Here is a 17,279-nt window from a genome sequence, read left to right on the forward strand (position 1 = left end):
ACTGGAAGCAGTTAATTCCATAAATTATCTGGGAGTACGCATTAGGAGTGATTTAAAATGGAATGATCATATAAAGTTCATCGTCGGTAAAGCAGATAACAGACTGAGATTCATTGGAAGACTCCTAAGGAAATGCAATCCGAAAACAAAGGAAGTAGGATACAGTACGCTTGTTCGCCCACTGCTTGAATACTGCTCAGCAGTGTGGGATCCGTACCAGATAGGGTTGATAGAAGAGATAGAGAAGATCCAACGGAGAGCAGCGCGCTTCGTTACAGGATCATATAGTAATCGCGAAAGCGTTACGGAGATGATTAACTCCAGTGGAAGACTCTGCAGGAGAGACGCTCAGTAGTTCGGTACGGGCTTTTGTTGAAGTTTCGAGAACAGTGGATTGCTCCCTCCTTCGTATATCTCGCGAGGAGACCACGAGGATAAAATCAGAGAGATTAGAGCCCACACAGACGCATACCGACAATCTTCCTTTCCACGATCAATACGAGACAGGAATAGAAGGGAGAACCGATAGAGGTACTCAAGGTACGCTCCGCCACACACAGTCAGGTGGTACGGATGTAGATGTAGATGAGATTTGATGTTTTACCGAATTCCTGATATTCATAGTATACTTGTGAAATGGTTGTACGGGAAAATCCCCACTTCATCGCAGCCTCGGAGATGCTGTGTCCGGTCACTCGTGCGCCGACTGTAAAACCACGTTCGAACTCTTGATGAGCTGCCATTGTAGCAGCAGTAAACGATCCAACCAATGCGCCAGACACTTGCTGTCATATACAGGGTGTTACAAAAAGGTACGGCCAAACTTTCAGGAAACATCCTCACACACAAAGAAAGAAAATGTGTGTCCGGAAACGCTTACTTTCCATGTTAGAGCTCATTTTATTACTTCTCTGCAAATCACATTAGTCATGGAATGGAAACACACAGCAACAGAACGTACCAGCGTGACTTCAAACACTTTGTTACAGGAAATGTTCAAAATGTCCTCCGTTAGCGAGGATACATGAGTCCACCCTCCGTCGCATGGAATCCCTGATGCGCTGATGCAGCCCTGGAGAATGGCGTATTGTATCACAGCCGTCCACAATACGAGCATTGAAAGTCTCTACATTTGGTCCCGGGGTTGCGTAGACAAGAGCTTTCAAATGCCCTCATAAATGAAAGTCAAGAGGATTGAGGTCAGGAGAGCGTGGAGGCCACGGAATTGGTCCGCCTCTACCAATCCATCGATCACCGAATCTGTTGTTGAGAAGCGTACGAACACTTCGACTGAAATGTGCAGAAGCTCCATCACGCATGAACCACCTGTTGTGTCGTACTTGTAAAGGCACATGTTCTAGCAGCACAGGTAGAGTATCCCGTATGAAATCATGATAACGTGACCCATTGAGCGTAGGTGGAAGAACACGGGGCACAATCAAGACATCACCAACAATGCCTACCCAAACGTTCACAGAAAATCTGTGTGATGACGCGATTGCACAATTGTGTGCGGATTCTCGTCAGGTCACACATGTTGATTGTGAAAATTTACAATTTGATCACATTGGAATGAAGCCTCATCCGTAAAGAGAACATTTGCACTGAAATAAGGATTGACACATTGTTGGATGAACCATTCGCAGAAGTGTACCCGTGGAGGCCAATCAGCTGCTGATAGTGCCTGCACACGCTGTACATGGTACAGAAACAACTGATTCTCCCGTAGCACTCTCCATACAGTGACGTGGTCAACGTTACCTTGTACAGCAGCAACTTCTGTGACGCTGACATTAGGGTTATCGTCAACTGCACGAAGAATTGCCTCGTCCCTTGCAGGTGTCCTCGTCGTTCTAGGTCTTCCCCAGTCGCGAGTCATAGGCTGGAATGTTCTGTGCTCCCTAAGACGCCGATCAATTGCTTCGTTCTGGAAATCTGTCTCGATACAAACGTACCGCGCCACGGCTATTGCCCCGTGCTAATCCCTACATCAAATGGGCATCTGCCAACTCCGCATTTGTAAACATTGCACTGACTGCAAAACCACGTTCGTGATGAACACTAAACTGTTGATGCTACGTACTGATGAGTCGCATGTCAACACAAGCACCGAAGTCAACATTACCTTCCTTCAATTGGGCCAACTGGTGGTGAATCGAGGAAGTACAGTACATACTGACGAAACCAAAATGAGCTCCAATATGGAAATTAAGCGTTTCCGGACACATGTCCACATAACATCTTTTCTTTATTTGTGTGTGAGGAATGTTTCCTGAAAGTTTTGCCGTACCTTTTTGTAACACCCTGTATAGGCGTTGCCGACCACAGCGCCGTATTCTGCTTGTTTACATATCTTTGTATTTGAATACGCATGTCTATACCAGTTTCTTTGGCGCTTTAGTGTAGTGTACTGACGCACGCATGTTTTGTGCCGACCCAGGGCGATGTCTCACGAGCACAGCAACGAGGAAGAGGAGGAGGACAACGAGGACGGCGACCCGAGCGGCGAGCTGGTGGAGGCGGAGACGGCGCCGACGCTCAAGGCGGAGGAGCCGGCCCCGTCACCCGGCCAGCTGCACGCCCCCGCTTACGGCGCGGGCCGGCGCGCGGAGTTCACCGGCGCCCAGGAGTTCGTCAGCGTCGTCATGGCCAACGGCCGCGCCGGCAGCCATTCCTACGACGACGACGACGAGCCGGACCGCGACGAAGACGACGACGAGAGCCCGCGGGCGCGCAGACGCCCCCGCAAGCGGCCCAGGGCGCGCAGCCCCTGCCCCGCGCCCTCTGCCGCCTCTGGCCCGGAGGCCATGGACGACACCGAGATGTTCTTCCTGAGCATGGCCAAGACCGTCAAGAAGCTGCCGCGCGTCGAGCGCGTACGCATCCGCATGGACCTCTGCCGCATGGTCTCCGAGGCCGAGCTGCGCAACCTCACCAACGGCTACCGCCGCAAGTGACCGTGTACTTCAGTGATATAAACTTATGCTTTCCTCGTTTTAATCATTCCTTCCATCAGCTGTTAGTGTGAAGCCCGAGTATTTATGAAGTATTCACACTGTGATCTTCCTACAAACGCATATTGCATTTTTTGTATAATCCACTCCTTACAATTCTCAACAATTCTGTAAATTTAACTTCTGTTTTCTTCATTCTAGACAACAATAACTTTTTCTTCGGCGAACAGTCCTCTCTCTCTCTCTCTCTCTCTCTCTCTCTCTCACGTGTGTGTGTGTCGTGTTTTTTTTAACATCACTTGTTTTGTCCAATTCTATCTTGGCCCTCTCCTCCTCCTACCTATAATGTGGTGCTCACTTCCAAACCCCCCCTAAGCCAACAAGCTTCTCACAGTTATCTTTCAAATAAGCGAGTGCATCATCTGTGGGTTCATACACAGCTATCACTGCTGATTGACAGCTCCTAATTTCCAGCTACACTTAAAAAAAAAATCCTAACTGCAGTCCGTTGGCAGTTGTGTGTTCACATTTGACTAGCTCGAACTGGTTCCACAGCATGCTGTTTCATCTGTTGAATTATAGCGATGATGACTAATGGCAGCCCATCATCCAGTCAATTTCTTTTCACTATCATCATCATCATCACAGTTTTACGATCATCTATGGCAGGACCTAAGGAATTTGAACAAACAGCTATCATTTCATTGATTTTTTTTTTTTAAATTGCAATGCTGTTAACCAGAAAATATTAATACAAAAGTAGCAAATCATGAAAAAGTAACTAGTTTCAACAGAGCTACTTACAAATTTCTAGTACTATTTTTATTTATTCTCGTCCTTGTATATTAAATACTCATTCTCCTCTTCACCCCCTTTCCTGGTTAAAATACAAGTACTGACATGCCTGATTTCCGTCCATTCCATCAAGTGTTCATTATCATCGTTTGTATCATCTACAGTTTTAACGCTTCCTCGTATTGTTTCCATGACTTCCCGTAATATCTCATCGACGGGCTCCACACCTCGTTGCATTGCTACAGTAGCTGAGCTAAAAAAGAAGGCGATTAACTGTCTGAGAAATATATAGTGTTGCTATACTTTTCAGGAGCAGTATTAGCGATTTAACTACATTCCTATGACGAAAGTTCTATGGTAATATTTTTGTATGAGGGAAGAGCCTCGCACGCGGCAGAACACTAAACAAACACGAATTAAAAGGTTTGCCTATACTTTTTTTTACATATCTTGTGAAAAAACTCATAGTGTAGCCCTTCCCACTGGCCCTTCTGCTAGTCGTGGCTCAAGTGGGAACAGGACTGATTAAATGTTACAGGAGGAGAGACGTGTGATCTGGAAGTCGGACTTGGCGATTACTGGTCAGCTACTCATGCTAACCGTTCCACAAACATTTGCAAAGCCCGCAAGATAAAGCCGACAAGACATATTGAAGTGCCTCACTGATCATACAGTGGTATTTGCACCTGACCACGATGTCAGATGTGTGATGTAAAAAGGACTAAAGGACGATCTCACAAGGCCCTGAGCCTGATACTTATTACACTATAGCAATATATTTTTCTTTCTAAGATTGTATGTATTAGCTTTTACTGTGGTACAAGGAATGTGAAATTTAAATGTTAAAAAGCTTTTTAAAGAAATAAAAGAAATTTTGTGCTTTTTGTTAAATGCTGTTTCGCAACTACACTTGTTCTTTGCACCAAGCCATTCTTTATATTTACTTCTTGAAATGTGCCGCAATAGAACATGCTGACCATCACGATGTTCCTATTGCCCTTCCATTTCATCAATATATTATTTCTGTACGCCATTACGTTTTCACCCTTCTTCGGCGTTACGTGTTTGGTGAAAACTGGGGACTCCTTTCTGTTTTGCCGCATTGTGCAGACAACGTCGCTGTTCTTACTCATTATTTGTCAACCAAATCTGGAGTAGTGAACCAGCTTTCCGAGCAAATCAATGAGCAAGCTGCAAAACATTTCGAGAATATTTCCTCTTCAGACGTGACAGCCATAATTTGTATCCTTACCACTACAAACAATGGAACACGTTATAACTGGCCGAGACCACTTTACCTTGAGAGATGAGAGTTACCAACTAGTGGAGGAAGCATTAACTAATAGCATAACGGACACCGGCGTGAAACACGTCGTTCCCATCAGCTATAAATCAGAGCTTCTGACGGATAGACGTAACTCACCGAGAGCAGGGGGGCGGACGAGTATGTCACGATACGATACTGCAGCGTCTGTATTATTCGGAATTACGATGCAATGTTCCTGCATGCATGACATTTAGTGTTCACGACACACTCTTGACACTGTGGATTCCGGAATACTTAATTCCCTAAAGATTTCCGCTCCAACTACCATTTCGCGTTCGAAGTCTGTTAACTCCTGCAGTGCGGCCATGATCACGTCGCACATTGTCACACGAACCACCTGAGTACAAATGACATCTCCACTAATGCACTGCCCTTTTATACCTTGTGTACTCGACATTATTGCAGTCTGTATATGAGCATATTGCAGTCCCAATACTTATCACCTTAGTGTGTTACAGTAGTGTAAAATATATATAATTATTTGTGGTGGAAAAGTGGCAAACAAGAAAAGGGATAACTCAAAGAATTAGTAAATAATTACCTGATAACTCCTCGCATTCGACGAGAACGCAACTAAATGGACATACTACTGTTGTATAGACCGTAGTTGAATTTACTGGCAAATTTACTTATATTGAAATAGTATAAGCATTCTTTAAATTTCAAGTAAGTTTTATAGAATCCTTTAAGTCGATTTTTCTCAAGTGTTGCATTTTTTTAGTAGTCACTGTTCTTGTCCGGGTGCGAATTATGGATACAGTGATTAACAGAATCGATACGGCCGCCACATGGTGCGTTCGGGGGATGATTCATTTTATGAATGAGTCAAGACAGTCACCTGGAGACATAAACCATCAAATGTTTGATAGGGTTGTGTTAAAGGCTTGCAGGTGGGTGCGAATGCCCAGATCATGTGATAATGCGCAATACAAACAAGCAAAGCCGGAAAATCTTGATGTGGTGATTAACGAGAATCTATTCTTTACGATGTCGACGCTTTCATTTCAGGGACGTTGACGAAGTAATTGATGATGACAATCGGAGGCGGTAAATCAGTAGGACGAAGGTAAGCAGAAATAGCTCCGAAACTACAATAACTTAAGGGAGAGTGGAGATATATTTTCAAGGCTAGTAAATATCAGCTACATAGCTTTTTGTGCTCTCTCTCTCTCTCTCTCTCTCTCTCTCTCTCTCTCTCTCTCTATATATATATATATAATCATGTCAACATGAATGAAATCTGAGCTGTAGCCATAAATTAACCGACGATCAGCGATGAAATGAAAACAAAAGCGATAAATTTATGAATGGTTCAGAGACATTCGCGTGTCTACTGTCCTTTTCTAGATGTACACCATGTCTGGAACATTTCTAATGTCGTGAGCCGACCTGCTTCAAATCTACTGCATAAAATTCCGCCGCCTGCTATTTTATTTAGCTATGCTCAAAGATTCTCAATTCTTCTTTCTCAAAATGTCTAGACACGTCAGTTTTTGAAAAGTTGGAAGTGATAATAGTCATTCGGTAGGCGGGGGGGTTGGACTAGATGGAAGTTTTAGGGCAGATGACAAAAATTTTCTCATACGAGTTTTTAAAGCGATTCCACAGAGCGTATACGCATTTCATGCGTCTGCCATGGACACAGAATCGGGCATCTTACAGCTTGTACCCTTTCTGCTATTTTGGAACAGGTATTGACTTAACTATCTGTTCCTACACTCCTGTTCCTGAGCACTCAAAGAATTACTCATTTCCGACTAAGGTAAAATGTCCAAAAACTAGGGCCTAATTCTAATCCTCGAATATGTGCAGCAAATATTTAATTAACACTGCCCATTTCTGGCCCTACGATATATCTGACTGTGTACTGAAGAAAGTTCTTCCCTAGGTGAAAGTCAGAGTTTCTACCACTTCACTTCACAGGATAAGTAGGCCTATTCCTGCTAAGTTCGCGTAATATTCCTCACATTTCATAAAAGTTTGCACTGTACATTAAACATCCAATCAATTATCACATTTCAACATTCTCGCACAAGTAACTTCCCTCTGCCAATTACAAACCCTAGACACTGTTACAACCTAACTATGTCTATAGTCTGAAACCTTTCCATGTACACGTACTACGTCGCCTATTCCATCTCTTCAAGTATTCAATTCATTCTAACATTCAGTTTCATAGTCAATCTGGCCTGGAGCAATACGTATCATTTCATCAGCCCATTAGTTATAAAATATAATGACAGACGGGTACAGGGTTTTGCTTGTAGAATTTCCTCAATAGCAGCAATGGTTCCACAATGACGTTTTCACTCTGTAGCAACGTGTGTAGTGATACGAAGCTTCCTGGCAGATTAAAAGTGTGTGCCGAATCGATAACTTCTATGCAATTTGGAAGGTAGGTGACGAGGTACTGGCGGAAGTAAGGCTGTGCGGAAGGGGCGTGAGTAGAGCTGTTGATAAAATATCGATGTAGATACTTCTTTCAGACGTATCGATAAATACCGGCGATAATCTTACACGGTATATCGATACTGAAATAGCAATATCGAGTGTCGATAATTTTATTTTATATTTTATTCGCAATTTTTGGTAAATACGTATTTGAAACTTTTTTTTTTTAATTCTACTTGAACATAATTTTACTTTCACTGAGCTTTCATCACGACAAGTCTTTCTCTTTGACTGTGTAAAGCAAGTATAGATGGCACAAAGTAGTAACATTATGCACTCGGGGTTGGCGGTGTGAATGGAATAAGATGATCCCCGATGTTATGAAACAGTACACCAGTTGCATTAAACAACAATTTTTAACGCAACTGATGTGCTACTTCTTCACATCGGAATTCTTCAAAAACAGTTGCTGAAAATGACGATCAAAATCTAAATGACAGGACTGGTCTTTGCAGTGGGCGGAGTCGTATGAGGGGAACTGTTGCAATCGGCGCTCGGCAGTACCAATAGAAAATCAACGTTTAACTTGACCACGCAATTTTGACACTACAATTGCTGGGTCGCTGGCGTTCGCAGAAATGGAAAACCGGGGAAAAAAACAGGAAAGTCGACATGAAGCGTTCCGGACAAATCCGAAATGTGACGAAACCGAACACGGACTCATCGGATACCTTTTATTGTCCCACTTACATGCAGTTACCATTGTTGACAAAGTAGTTATCTCCAAGCCTCAACGTGCAACGTTTTCCTTTCAATTCTTGCCTAAGGGGAATACGTAGGTCGATAGCGTGTTGATGTACAGAATTGTTAGTAATAAATCAATACTTAAACATGCAACTCTAAAACTAGCACTATATTTACAATGTGCAACCAATATTTTTATAAGCCGGTACGTTGCGGTAATTTACGTCAACATATCGATACTTTTTTCGAAATATTCGACAAATATCGATATGTCGGATTCCAGATATTTTTAAAAATATCAACAGTCTTAGCTGACATATACTGCTCGTGCCGCTCGAGTCGTATTAGGGCTCTCTCTCTCTCTCTCTCTCTCTCTCTCTCTCTCTCTCTCTCTCTAGAAAAATGGGACAATGGCTTCCTTCTTCATCACGCCAACTCCCCGTGCCACTTCTAGCTTCTGACTGTAGTTTTTGGCCGGAAAATGTGTTCCTGTCCGTCCACATCCGTGTCAGCAGATTTAGCAGCATGCGACTTCCAGCTCTTCCCAAAAATTAAAACCGTGCTTAAATGAAAAAAATTTTATGCCATTCCTGAGACTGAGAGCACGTGAGCGCCCTTCCAAAAGAAACCTACCAGAAAGGCTTCCAGTCACGCATTCAACGACAGGATAACTGCAATGCTAGATAAAGGCAGTACTTTTGATGGAGATTAAATCAAATTCCATGTAAGCTTATTACTTTGTTTCTAATCAAATTATTCACTGCACTTTTTGATCACACCTCGTTCATGCCACTTCACTTACACACGAATTTACACAAGGAGGCAGATGCGGATGCAAAATTTCGTTCGGATGGGCGGGGGGACATAGTGTGCCCCCCCCCCCTCTCCTGCTGCTGCTATCTAAATTGCCGCCACCCTTGTGTTAACGTACCACAAATATGAGGTGCATTCAAGATCTAAGGCCTCCGATTTTTTTTCTCCAGACTGGAAAGAGATAGAAACATGTGCATTGTTTTAAAATGAGGCCGTGTTCATTGTCAATACGTCCTAGAGATGGCAGCACCGTACGGCAGATGGAATTTTACCGCCAGCGGCGAGAATGAGAACTGTTTTAAATACTTAAAATGGCGACGTTTTCCTTACTTGAACAGCGTGCAATCATTCGTTTTCTGAATTTGCGTGGTGTGAAACCAATTGAAATTCATCGACAGTTGAAGTAGACATGTAGTGATGGAGTTATGGATGTGTCGAAAGTGCGTTCGTGGGTGCAACAGTTTAATGAAGGCAGAACATCGTGTGACAACAAACCGAAACAACCTCGGGCTCGCACAAGCCGCTCTGATGACATGATCGAGAAAGTGGAGAGAATTGTTTTGGGGGATCGCCGAATGACTGTTGAACACATTGCCTCTAGAGTTGGCATTTCTGTGGGTTCTGTGCACACAATCCTGCATGACGACCTGAAAATGCGAAAAGTGTCATCCAGGTGGGTGCCACGAATGCTGACGGACGACCACATGGCTGCCCGTGTGGCATGTCGCCAAGCAATGTTGACACGCAACGACAGCATGAATGGGACTTTCTTTTCGTCGGTTGTGACAATGGATGAGACGTGGATGCCATTTTTCAATCCAGAAACAAAGCGCCAGTCAGATCAATGGAAGCACACAGATTCACCGCCACCAAAAAAATTTTGGGTACCCGCCAGTTCTGAAAAAATGATGGTGTCCATGTTCTGGGACAGCGAGGGCGTAATCCTTAACCATTGCGTTCCAAAGGGCACTACGGTAACAGCTGCATCCTACGAAAATGTTTTGAAGAACAAATTCCTTCCTGCACTGCAACAAAAACGTCCGGGAAGGGCTGCGCGTGTGCTGTTTCACCAAGACAACGCACCCGCACATCGAGCTAACGTTACGCAACAGTTTCTTCGTGATAACAACTTTGAAGTGATTCCTCATGCTCCCTACTCATCTGACCTGGCTCCTAGTGACTTTTGGCTTTTTCCAACAATGAAAGACACTCTCCGTGGTCGCACATTCACCAGCCGTGCTGCTATTGCCTCAGCGATTTTCCAGTGGTCAAAACAGACTCCCAAAGAAGCCTTCGCCGCTGCCATGGAATCATGGCGTCAGCGTTGTGAAAAATGTGAACGTCTGCAGGGCGATTACGTCGAGAAGTAACGCCAGTTTCATCGATTTCGGGTGAGCAGTTAAATAGAAAAAAAATCGGAGGCCTTAGAACTTGAATGCACCTCGTACTACGACTCTAATGCTAAAATATATTAATACAACTGTCTACATCAGTGCCTACCACATCGCTTTAGCACAACTTCTAAGAAATCAAAATGCAGAAAAATCTATCATCGCCCAAACATCTGAAATTAACATATACCAATCTTTAGTTAATAACTGTAATAGCAACCAACTCTAACTTCTTTGCCACACCTAAATTAATACAATATAAAATCGAAGTGTGCATTTACCATCACCAGTATTTCACTTAGCACTAAGGCGGAACTCAGTTCTGCAGCCAATGATTATATGAGCGTGTAGACCTAATATCCTCGACTCCGTACAATGGTATCTGGTTTAAACCACGTCTCGGATATGACAGCTACTGTTTTCTTGTCCAAAGTTCGCGTCGCACTACACCCTTATTTGCGGTCGCAGATACTATATTGCATTGAAGAAATCTAAATTCTACCGTTGCTGCTAGCCCTTATGAGACCTGTTAATAATTGCCCCATTGGTAGTATCTTAAGAGTTCCAAGGCAGTTTTGTCTCCGCGTCTTCGATTAGGTGGAGAACAAACCAGATAACGTCTGTGTTATTAATAAGCATCAGTGAGTGGTTGCACGCTGAGGAGAATAAGGGTTATTGGAGATTGGGGAAGGTGATAATGGATAAAATATTATTGACTGATTTCTGAGAAATCTGTCGCCAAACTCACTCGTCTATGAGTTTGCCTTTCTGAAGAATCTTTCGTGCCACTTTAAGTACGTGGCACTGCGCTTCGTCGATAAAAGGACGCGGCCCCTTTGGCCAGCAGGCACTGCAAAAGAGCACACGTGTGCCGATTAGGTTTTCTTCCACTCTCCCCACCCGTACCACCCTGCGTCCGCCCCATAAAGGGCACACTGGCTGAACAGAGGGGAATTCCAAGAAGTGCTTGCGAAACATGTGGGACACTCCAGAAATACCGCCTTTATGACACTGCATGGCCCCTCCGCTACGAACGATGTTCCCGAGATTGCCTGCGTTCTCTTCTCTTACAAGGGGAAGCATACTCTGAAGGTTCCCGAATTTGCTCACCTCTTGCACGAATGTAATACCTACTCACAAGGGAACCTCCCCATCGCACCCCCGTCAGATTTAGTTATAAGTTGGCAAAGTGGATAGGCCTTGAAAAACGGAGCACAGATCAATCGAGAAAACAGGGAGAAATTGTGTGGAACTATGGAAAAAATAAGCAAAATATACAAAATGAGTAGCCCATGTGCAAGATAGGCAACATCAAGGAGGATGCGAACTCAGGAGCGCCGTGGTCCCGTGGTTAGCGTGTGCAACGGTGGAACGAGAGGTCCTTGGTTCAAGTCTTCCCTCGAGTGAAAAGTTTACTTTTTTTTATTTTCGCAAAGTTATGATCTGTCGGTTCGTTCATTGACGTCTCTGTTCACTGTAGTAAGTTTAGTGTCTGCGTTTTGCGACCGCACCGCAAAACCGTGCGATTAGTAGACGAAAGGACCTGCCTCTCCAATCGGGAACCGAAAACATTTGATCGCAAGGTCATAGGTCAACCGATTCCTCCACAGGAAAACACGTCTGATATATTCTATACGACACTGGTGACGGCATGTGCGTCACATGACAGGAATATGTTGTCGACCCACCTAACATGAACACTTGGCGAATGGGTAAAAAGATTCTTCTACCTTGCCCGATTTAGGTTTTCCTGTGGATGTGATAATCACTCCCAAAAAAGTGATGAAAACATAAGAATTTGTCACATTAACTGCAACAAATGAATGCAACAGTTTCACAGTTTTCTCTGTGCTCTGTCAAAACATATGTTTTTAACGTTTTCAAATTTTTCGGTTTTAGGTGTAGCGTCCCCATACTACAGCGCAGTTACCTCACATCGGACGGACGGACGGACAGATCATAATTGTCTGAAAATAAAAAATTAAACGTTTCACTCGAAGGTAGTCTTGAACCAAGGACCTCTCGTTCCGCAGCTGCCCACGCTAACCACGGCGCTCCTGAGCTCACATCTCCGTGATATTGCCTATCATGCACATGGACTACTCAGTTTGTATATTTTGCTTATTTTTTTCATAGTTCCACACAACTTCTTCCTGTTTTCTCCGTTGATCTGTGTTCAGTTTTTCAAGGCCTATCCACTGTGCCAACTTATAACTAAATCTGAGGGGGGTGCGACGGAGAGGTTCCCTTGTCAGATGTAGCAAATACTGTTCTAGCATCTCAGGCGCTTTTCAGAAATCGGCGTTCAAAGTCCAACGAGGCTGTGGAATATCTTACGAGGGCGCCAGACTAGAGTTTACCGCTACGTCGTTCGAGAGTATCGTCAAATATACGAGTAGGTCTTGTTCAATATTTCACCAAACATCTGTAACCCTACAACGAATCTTAGGAAGGCAACCATAACAACAATGACGACGGAAAACATAGTCGAATATTCGTGGCGAGGTATAATAACGAACTGTGACACCTTTATGTCTACCTTTCGATGTAAACCTTCGTAGCCAAGTCAAAAGTTTTCTTAAGGTTTGCAGACGGGTTCTACATTGTTGCCTGGGCAAGAGGGAAACATAAACTTTTGAATATAGCGTTACTGTTCTCCCCCTGACAGTGCATTTGCTCACAACTCCGCCATTCGTACCTACAGGGCACGGACAAAAAATACGGAAACACGAAAAACAGAAATTACCATGCCTAATACGGAGTAGGAAAACCTTTGGCATTCTAAACAACCAGTCGTTTCGGGTCGGGTAAATAAAGGTCCTGTACGGCTTTCAACGGAACCTTATCCCACTTTTCCCGCAAAACAGAGGCAAGTAGAAGTAACTATGATGAAGGTGAATAGCGGTCACGTCATGTTTTCTCCAAAGTAGACCACAGACATTCAATAATAACGAGATCTGGTGACTGTGGTGGCTAGGCGAGATGGGAAAATTCATTCTCCAACTCAAAAAAACAGTCCTGAACGATGCGAGCTGTGTGAACGGGGCCCTGTCATCCTGGAACACAGAATCACCAGTCGGGAACAAACATTATACCTGGGATGGACCTGATCAACTATAATGGTTGCATAATCCTTGGCAGTATGCGACCTTGTAGAGTAACCATGATGCCCAAGGAACACCACGATGTTTTCAGAAAGCATGTTGGTTTTATTTAGGATTCCAATACACCATATTATTAGCATCTCCTTTGGCTACAAAACCCTATTTTTCAACATCATCTCCGTGGGAGGGTCTGCATGCAACTACTGGTCGACGTCGGAGCCAACGTCTTGATGCATCAATAATCTCCGCATCATCCACGACGCTGCACCACGTACTGCTTCCCGCGGAGTGGATCTTTCTTCATAAGGCCACCCAGATGGAAGGTGCGATATCCAGGCTGTAGGGTGGATGTGGAAGAACAGTCCAGTGAAGTTTTGTGACCTCCTCTCGTGCGCAGACACACACACACACACACACACACACACACACACACACACACACACACACACACGCGCGCGCGCGCGCGCAAACACAAACACACTGAAGTTGTTTCTTCAATTTCCTGAGGGTAGTACAGTATACTTCAGAGTTGGCCGCTGCACCATGAGGGAGGACATCAAACAGGATAACACCGTCAGAATCCCAGAAGAGCGTCCCCATGGCTGTGCGGCTTTGAACTTTTCTTCGGAGAAGTGGCGAGGCGGCACTCCTGAATTGGCGTTTTTTTCGAAGTGATGAATACATGTTTCATCGCCTGTGACGTTGTTCGACAGAAAAATTGCCACGATCAGCCACGTAACATGCAAGCAATTTCGCACAGATGGTCCTTGGTTCCCTTTTATGGTCTATTAACAGGCGAGGAAGCATTCGGACACACACATTTCAGTACCCAACTAGTCATCTGCTGTCACATCCCATTAACGCCAAACTTCGTCGCACTGCCGTAACGGATACGTTAGTCGTAAGTCCCACATTGATTTCTGCTGTTATTTCTGTTGCTTGCCTGTTACCACTGACAACTCTGCGCAAACGCCTCTGCTCTCGCTCGTTAAGTGAAGGCCGTCGGCCACTGCGTTGTCCGCAGTGAGAGGTAATGCTTGAAATCTGGTATTTCCGGCACACTGTTGACATTGTGGATCTCGGAATATTATATTCCCAAACAATTTCCGAAATGAAAAGTCCCATTCTTCTAGCTCCAACTGTCACTCCGCGTTCGAAGTCTTAATTCCCGTCGTGCAGCCATAATCACCTCGGAAACCTTTTCACATGAGTACGAATGACACCTCTGCCAACGCTCTGCCTCCTTTTATACCTTGTGTACGCGATACTACCGCCATCTGTATATGTGCGTAACGCTGTCCCATGACTTTCGTCACTTCAGTGCACTATATATAATTTTAAATTGCTTCGAAACATAACAAATTCAGAAACATCAGAAATTCTACGAAAACTTCGCAACATTCTTTACATCTGTTTATTGACTCCGATCCCATTGAAGACACACGAATTGGTTCAAATGGCTCTAAACACAAAGGAACTTAACATCTGAGGTCATCAGTCCCCGAGACTTAGAACTACTTAAACCTAACTAACCTAACGACATCACACACATCCATGCCCGAGGCAGGATACGAACCTGCGACCGTGGTTCCGGACTGAAGCGCCTCGAACCGCTCGACCACAGCGGCCGGCCACACGAATTGCAAATCAAGTACAAGAAAATTTTTTTTCTATTACACACATCGAAGAAAGTTTTGCATCATCTCGGTTCCGAGAGTTCCGGAGCCTGTACAGAAAACTGGAATAGAGATCAACATAAACATCATTTCCGCTCTTTTTATTGCTCATGAAAACCACACATTGCGTGTTGTACCACCATACAGCGAGGCCTTCAGAGGTGGTCGTCCAGATTGCTGTACGCACCGGTACCTCTAATACCCAGTAGCACGTCCTCTTGCATTGATGCATGCCTGTATTCGTCGTGGCATACTATCCACAAGCTCATCAAGGCACTGTTGGTCCAGATTGTCCCACTCCTCAACGGCAATTCGGCGTAGATCCCCCAGAGTGGTTCGTGGGTCACGTCGTCCGTAAACAGCCCGTTTCAATCTATCCCAGGCATGTTCGATAGGGTTCACGTCTGGAGAACATGCTGGCCACACTAATCGAGCGATGTTTTTATCCTGAAGGAAGTCATTCACAAGATGTTCACAACGAATGCCTCGCCAATATGCTGTCGGTATGGTTGCACTATCGTTAGAGGATAGCATTCACGTATCATACAGCCGTTACAAGGCCTTCCATGATCACCAGCGGCGTATGTCGGCCCCATACAATGCCGCCCTAAAACAGCAGAGAACCTCCAACTTGATGCACTCGCTGGACAGTGTGTCTAAGGCACTCAGCGTGACCGGGTTGTCTCCAAACACGTCTCCGACGATTGTCTATTTGAAAGCATATTCTGCACTCATCGGTGAGGAGAACGTGATGCCAATCCAGAACGGTCCATTCGGCATGTTGTCGGACCCATCTGTACTGCGCTGCATGGTGTCGTGGTTGCAAAGATGGACCTCGCCATGAAAGTCGGGAGTGAAGTTGCGCATCATGCAGCCTATTGCGCACAGTTTGAGTCGTAACACGACGTCCTGTAGCTGCACGAAAAGCATTATTCAACATGGTGGCGTTGCTGTCAGGGTTCCTCCGAGCCATGATTCGTAGGTAGCGGTCATCCACTGCAGCAGTAGACGTTAGGCGGCCTGAGCGAAGCATGTCATCGACATTTCCTGTCTCTCTGTTTCTTCGCTATGTTCGAACACCATCGCTTTGGTTCACTCCGAGACCCCTGGACACTTCCCTTGTTGAGAGACCTTCCTGACACAAAGTAAGAATGCGGACGCGATCAAACTGCGGTATTTACCGTCTAGGCATCGTTGAACAACAGACAACACGAGCCGTGTACCTCCTTCCTGGTGGAATGACTGGAACTGATCGGCTGTCGCACCCCCTCCGTCTAATAGGCGCTGCTCATACATTGTTGTTTACATCTATGGGCGGGTATAGTGACATGTCTGAACAGTCAAACGGGCTGTGTCTGTGATACAATATCCACAGTCAACGTCTATCTTCAGGAGTTCTGGGAACCAGAGTGATGCAAAACGTTTGTTGATGTTTGTATTATGATATGATTGTGCGACATTTTATGATTTGATAAACAATATGGATGAGCGCCATAAGACACATCCAAAGATCCCGGGTTCCATCACCGTCAGCAGAGGGGTTATATTTTCTGTCACTAACCGATTCTGTCATCTCTAACAAAGACTTGTGTGTGAGAGAAATAACGAGTGGTACAGTGATTCAGACTCCACTGAAACTGTAGGTCCTGGGATGCCTGGCGGGTTAAGTCAAAGTAAAGGAAGGACGAAGAGAAGAGGATACCATCTGCAACAGTACCGTGGGCACAAAACCAATGTGAGCCAAACCTACCTTCAGATTGATAAGAGCTTAACCCTACGAACTAAGAAAGTTATTTTCGTTCCTACTGATAACTGCAGCACTTTAAATTCCTTCCCCCTTGGGAAATACTGATATAATAGTTCTCGCCATTCTTATTTGTCTTTTATTCAAACCAACGCAACAAGACTGAGGCAACATGAACAATATTCTGAAGAAAGGAAGCAGTTTTCCTGACGCACGTCACACTTGAAGTGATTAATTGGGGATTACCACTTCAAATAGAGATCTGCTAAAACCTGAAGACAGGCCGGCTGTAACCTCTAGTCAGGTGGAGAAGTAGTGATTTGCTGCAGTACACGATGCT

The 17,279-nt window shown here is 44.6% G+C and overlaps 2 protein-coding genes across 2 annotated transcripts in view; one reads left to right on the forward strand and one right to left on the reverse strand.

Annotated features, from left to right (window-relative positions):
• LOC124605140 overlaps positions 1-3,232 on the forward strand; it is a 46,410-nt gene extending 43,178 nt beyond the window's left edge. Inside the window, exon 3 of the mRNA XM_047136623.1 lies at positions 2,441-3,232. Coding sequence (XP_046992579.1) covers positions 2,441-2,957 — 517 coding nt within the window. The 3' untranslated portion in view covers positions 2,958-3,232. The remainder of the gene's footprint in view (positions 1-2,440) is intronic.
• The window catches only part of LOC124605139 (DENN domain-containing protein 5B), a 474,504-nt gene that overhangs the window by 224,670 nt on the left and 232,555 nt on the right, over positions 1-17,279 (reverse strand). The gene's annotated exons all lie outside the window — the stretch shown is intronic.

This window comes from Schistocerca americana, chromosome 3, assembly GCF_021461395.2.
Source record: "Schistocerca americana isolate TAMUIC-IGC-003095 chromosome 3, iqSchAmer2.1, whole genome shotgun sequence".
Taxonomy (NCBI): domain Eukaryota; kingdom Metazoa; phylum Arthropoda; class Insecta; order Orthoptera; family Acrididae; genus Schistocerca; species Schistocerca americana.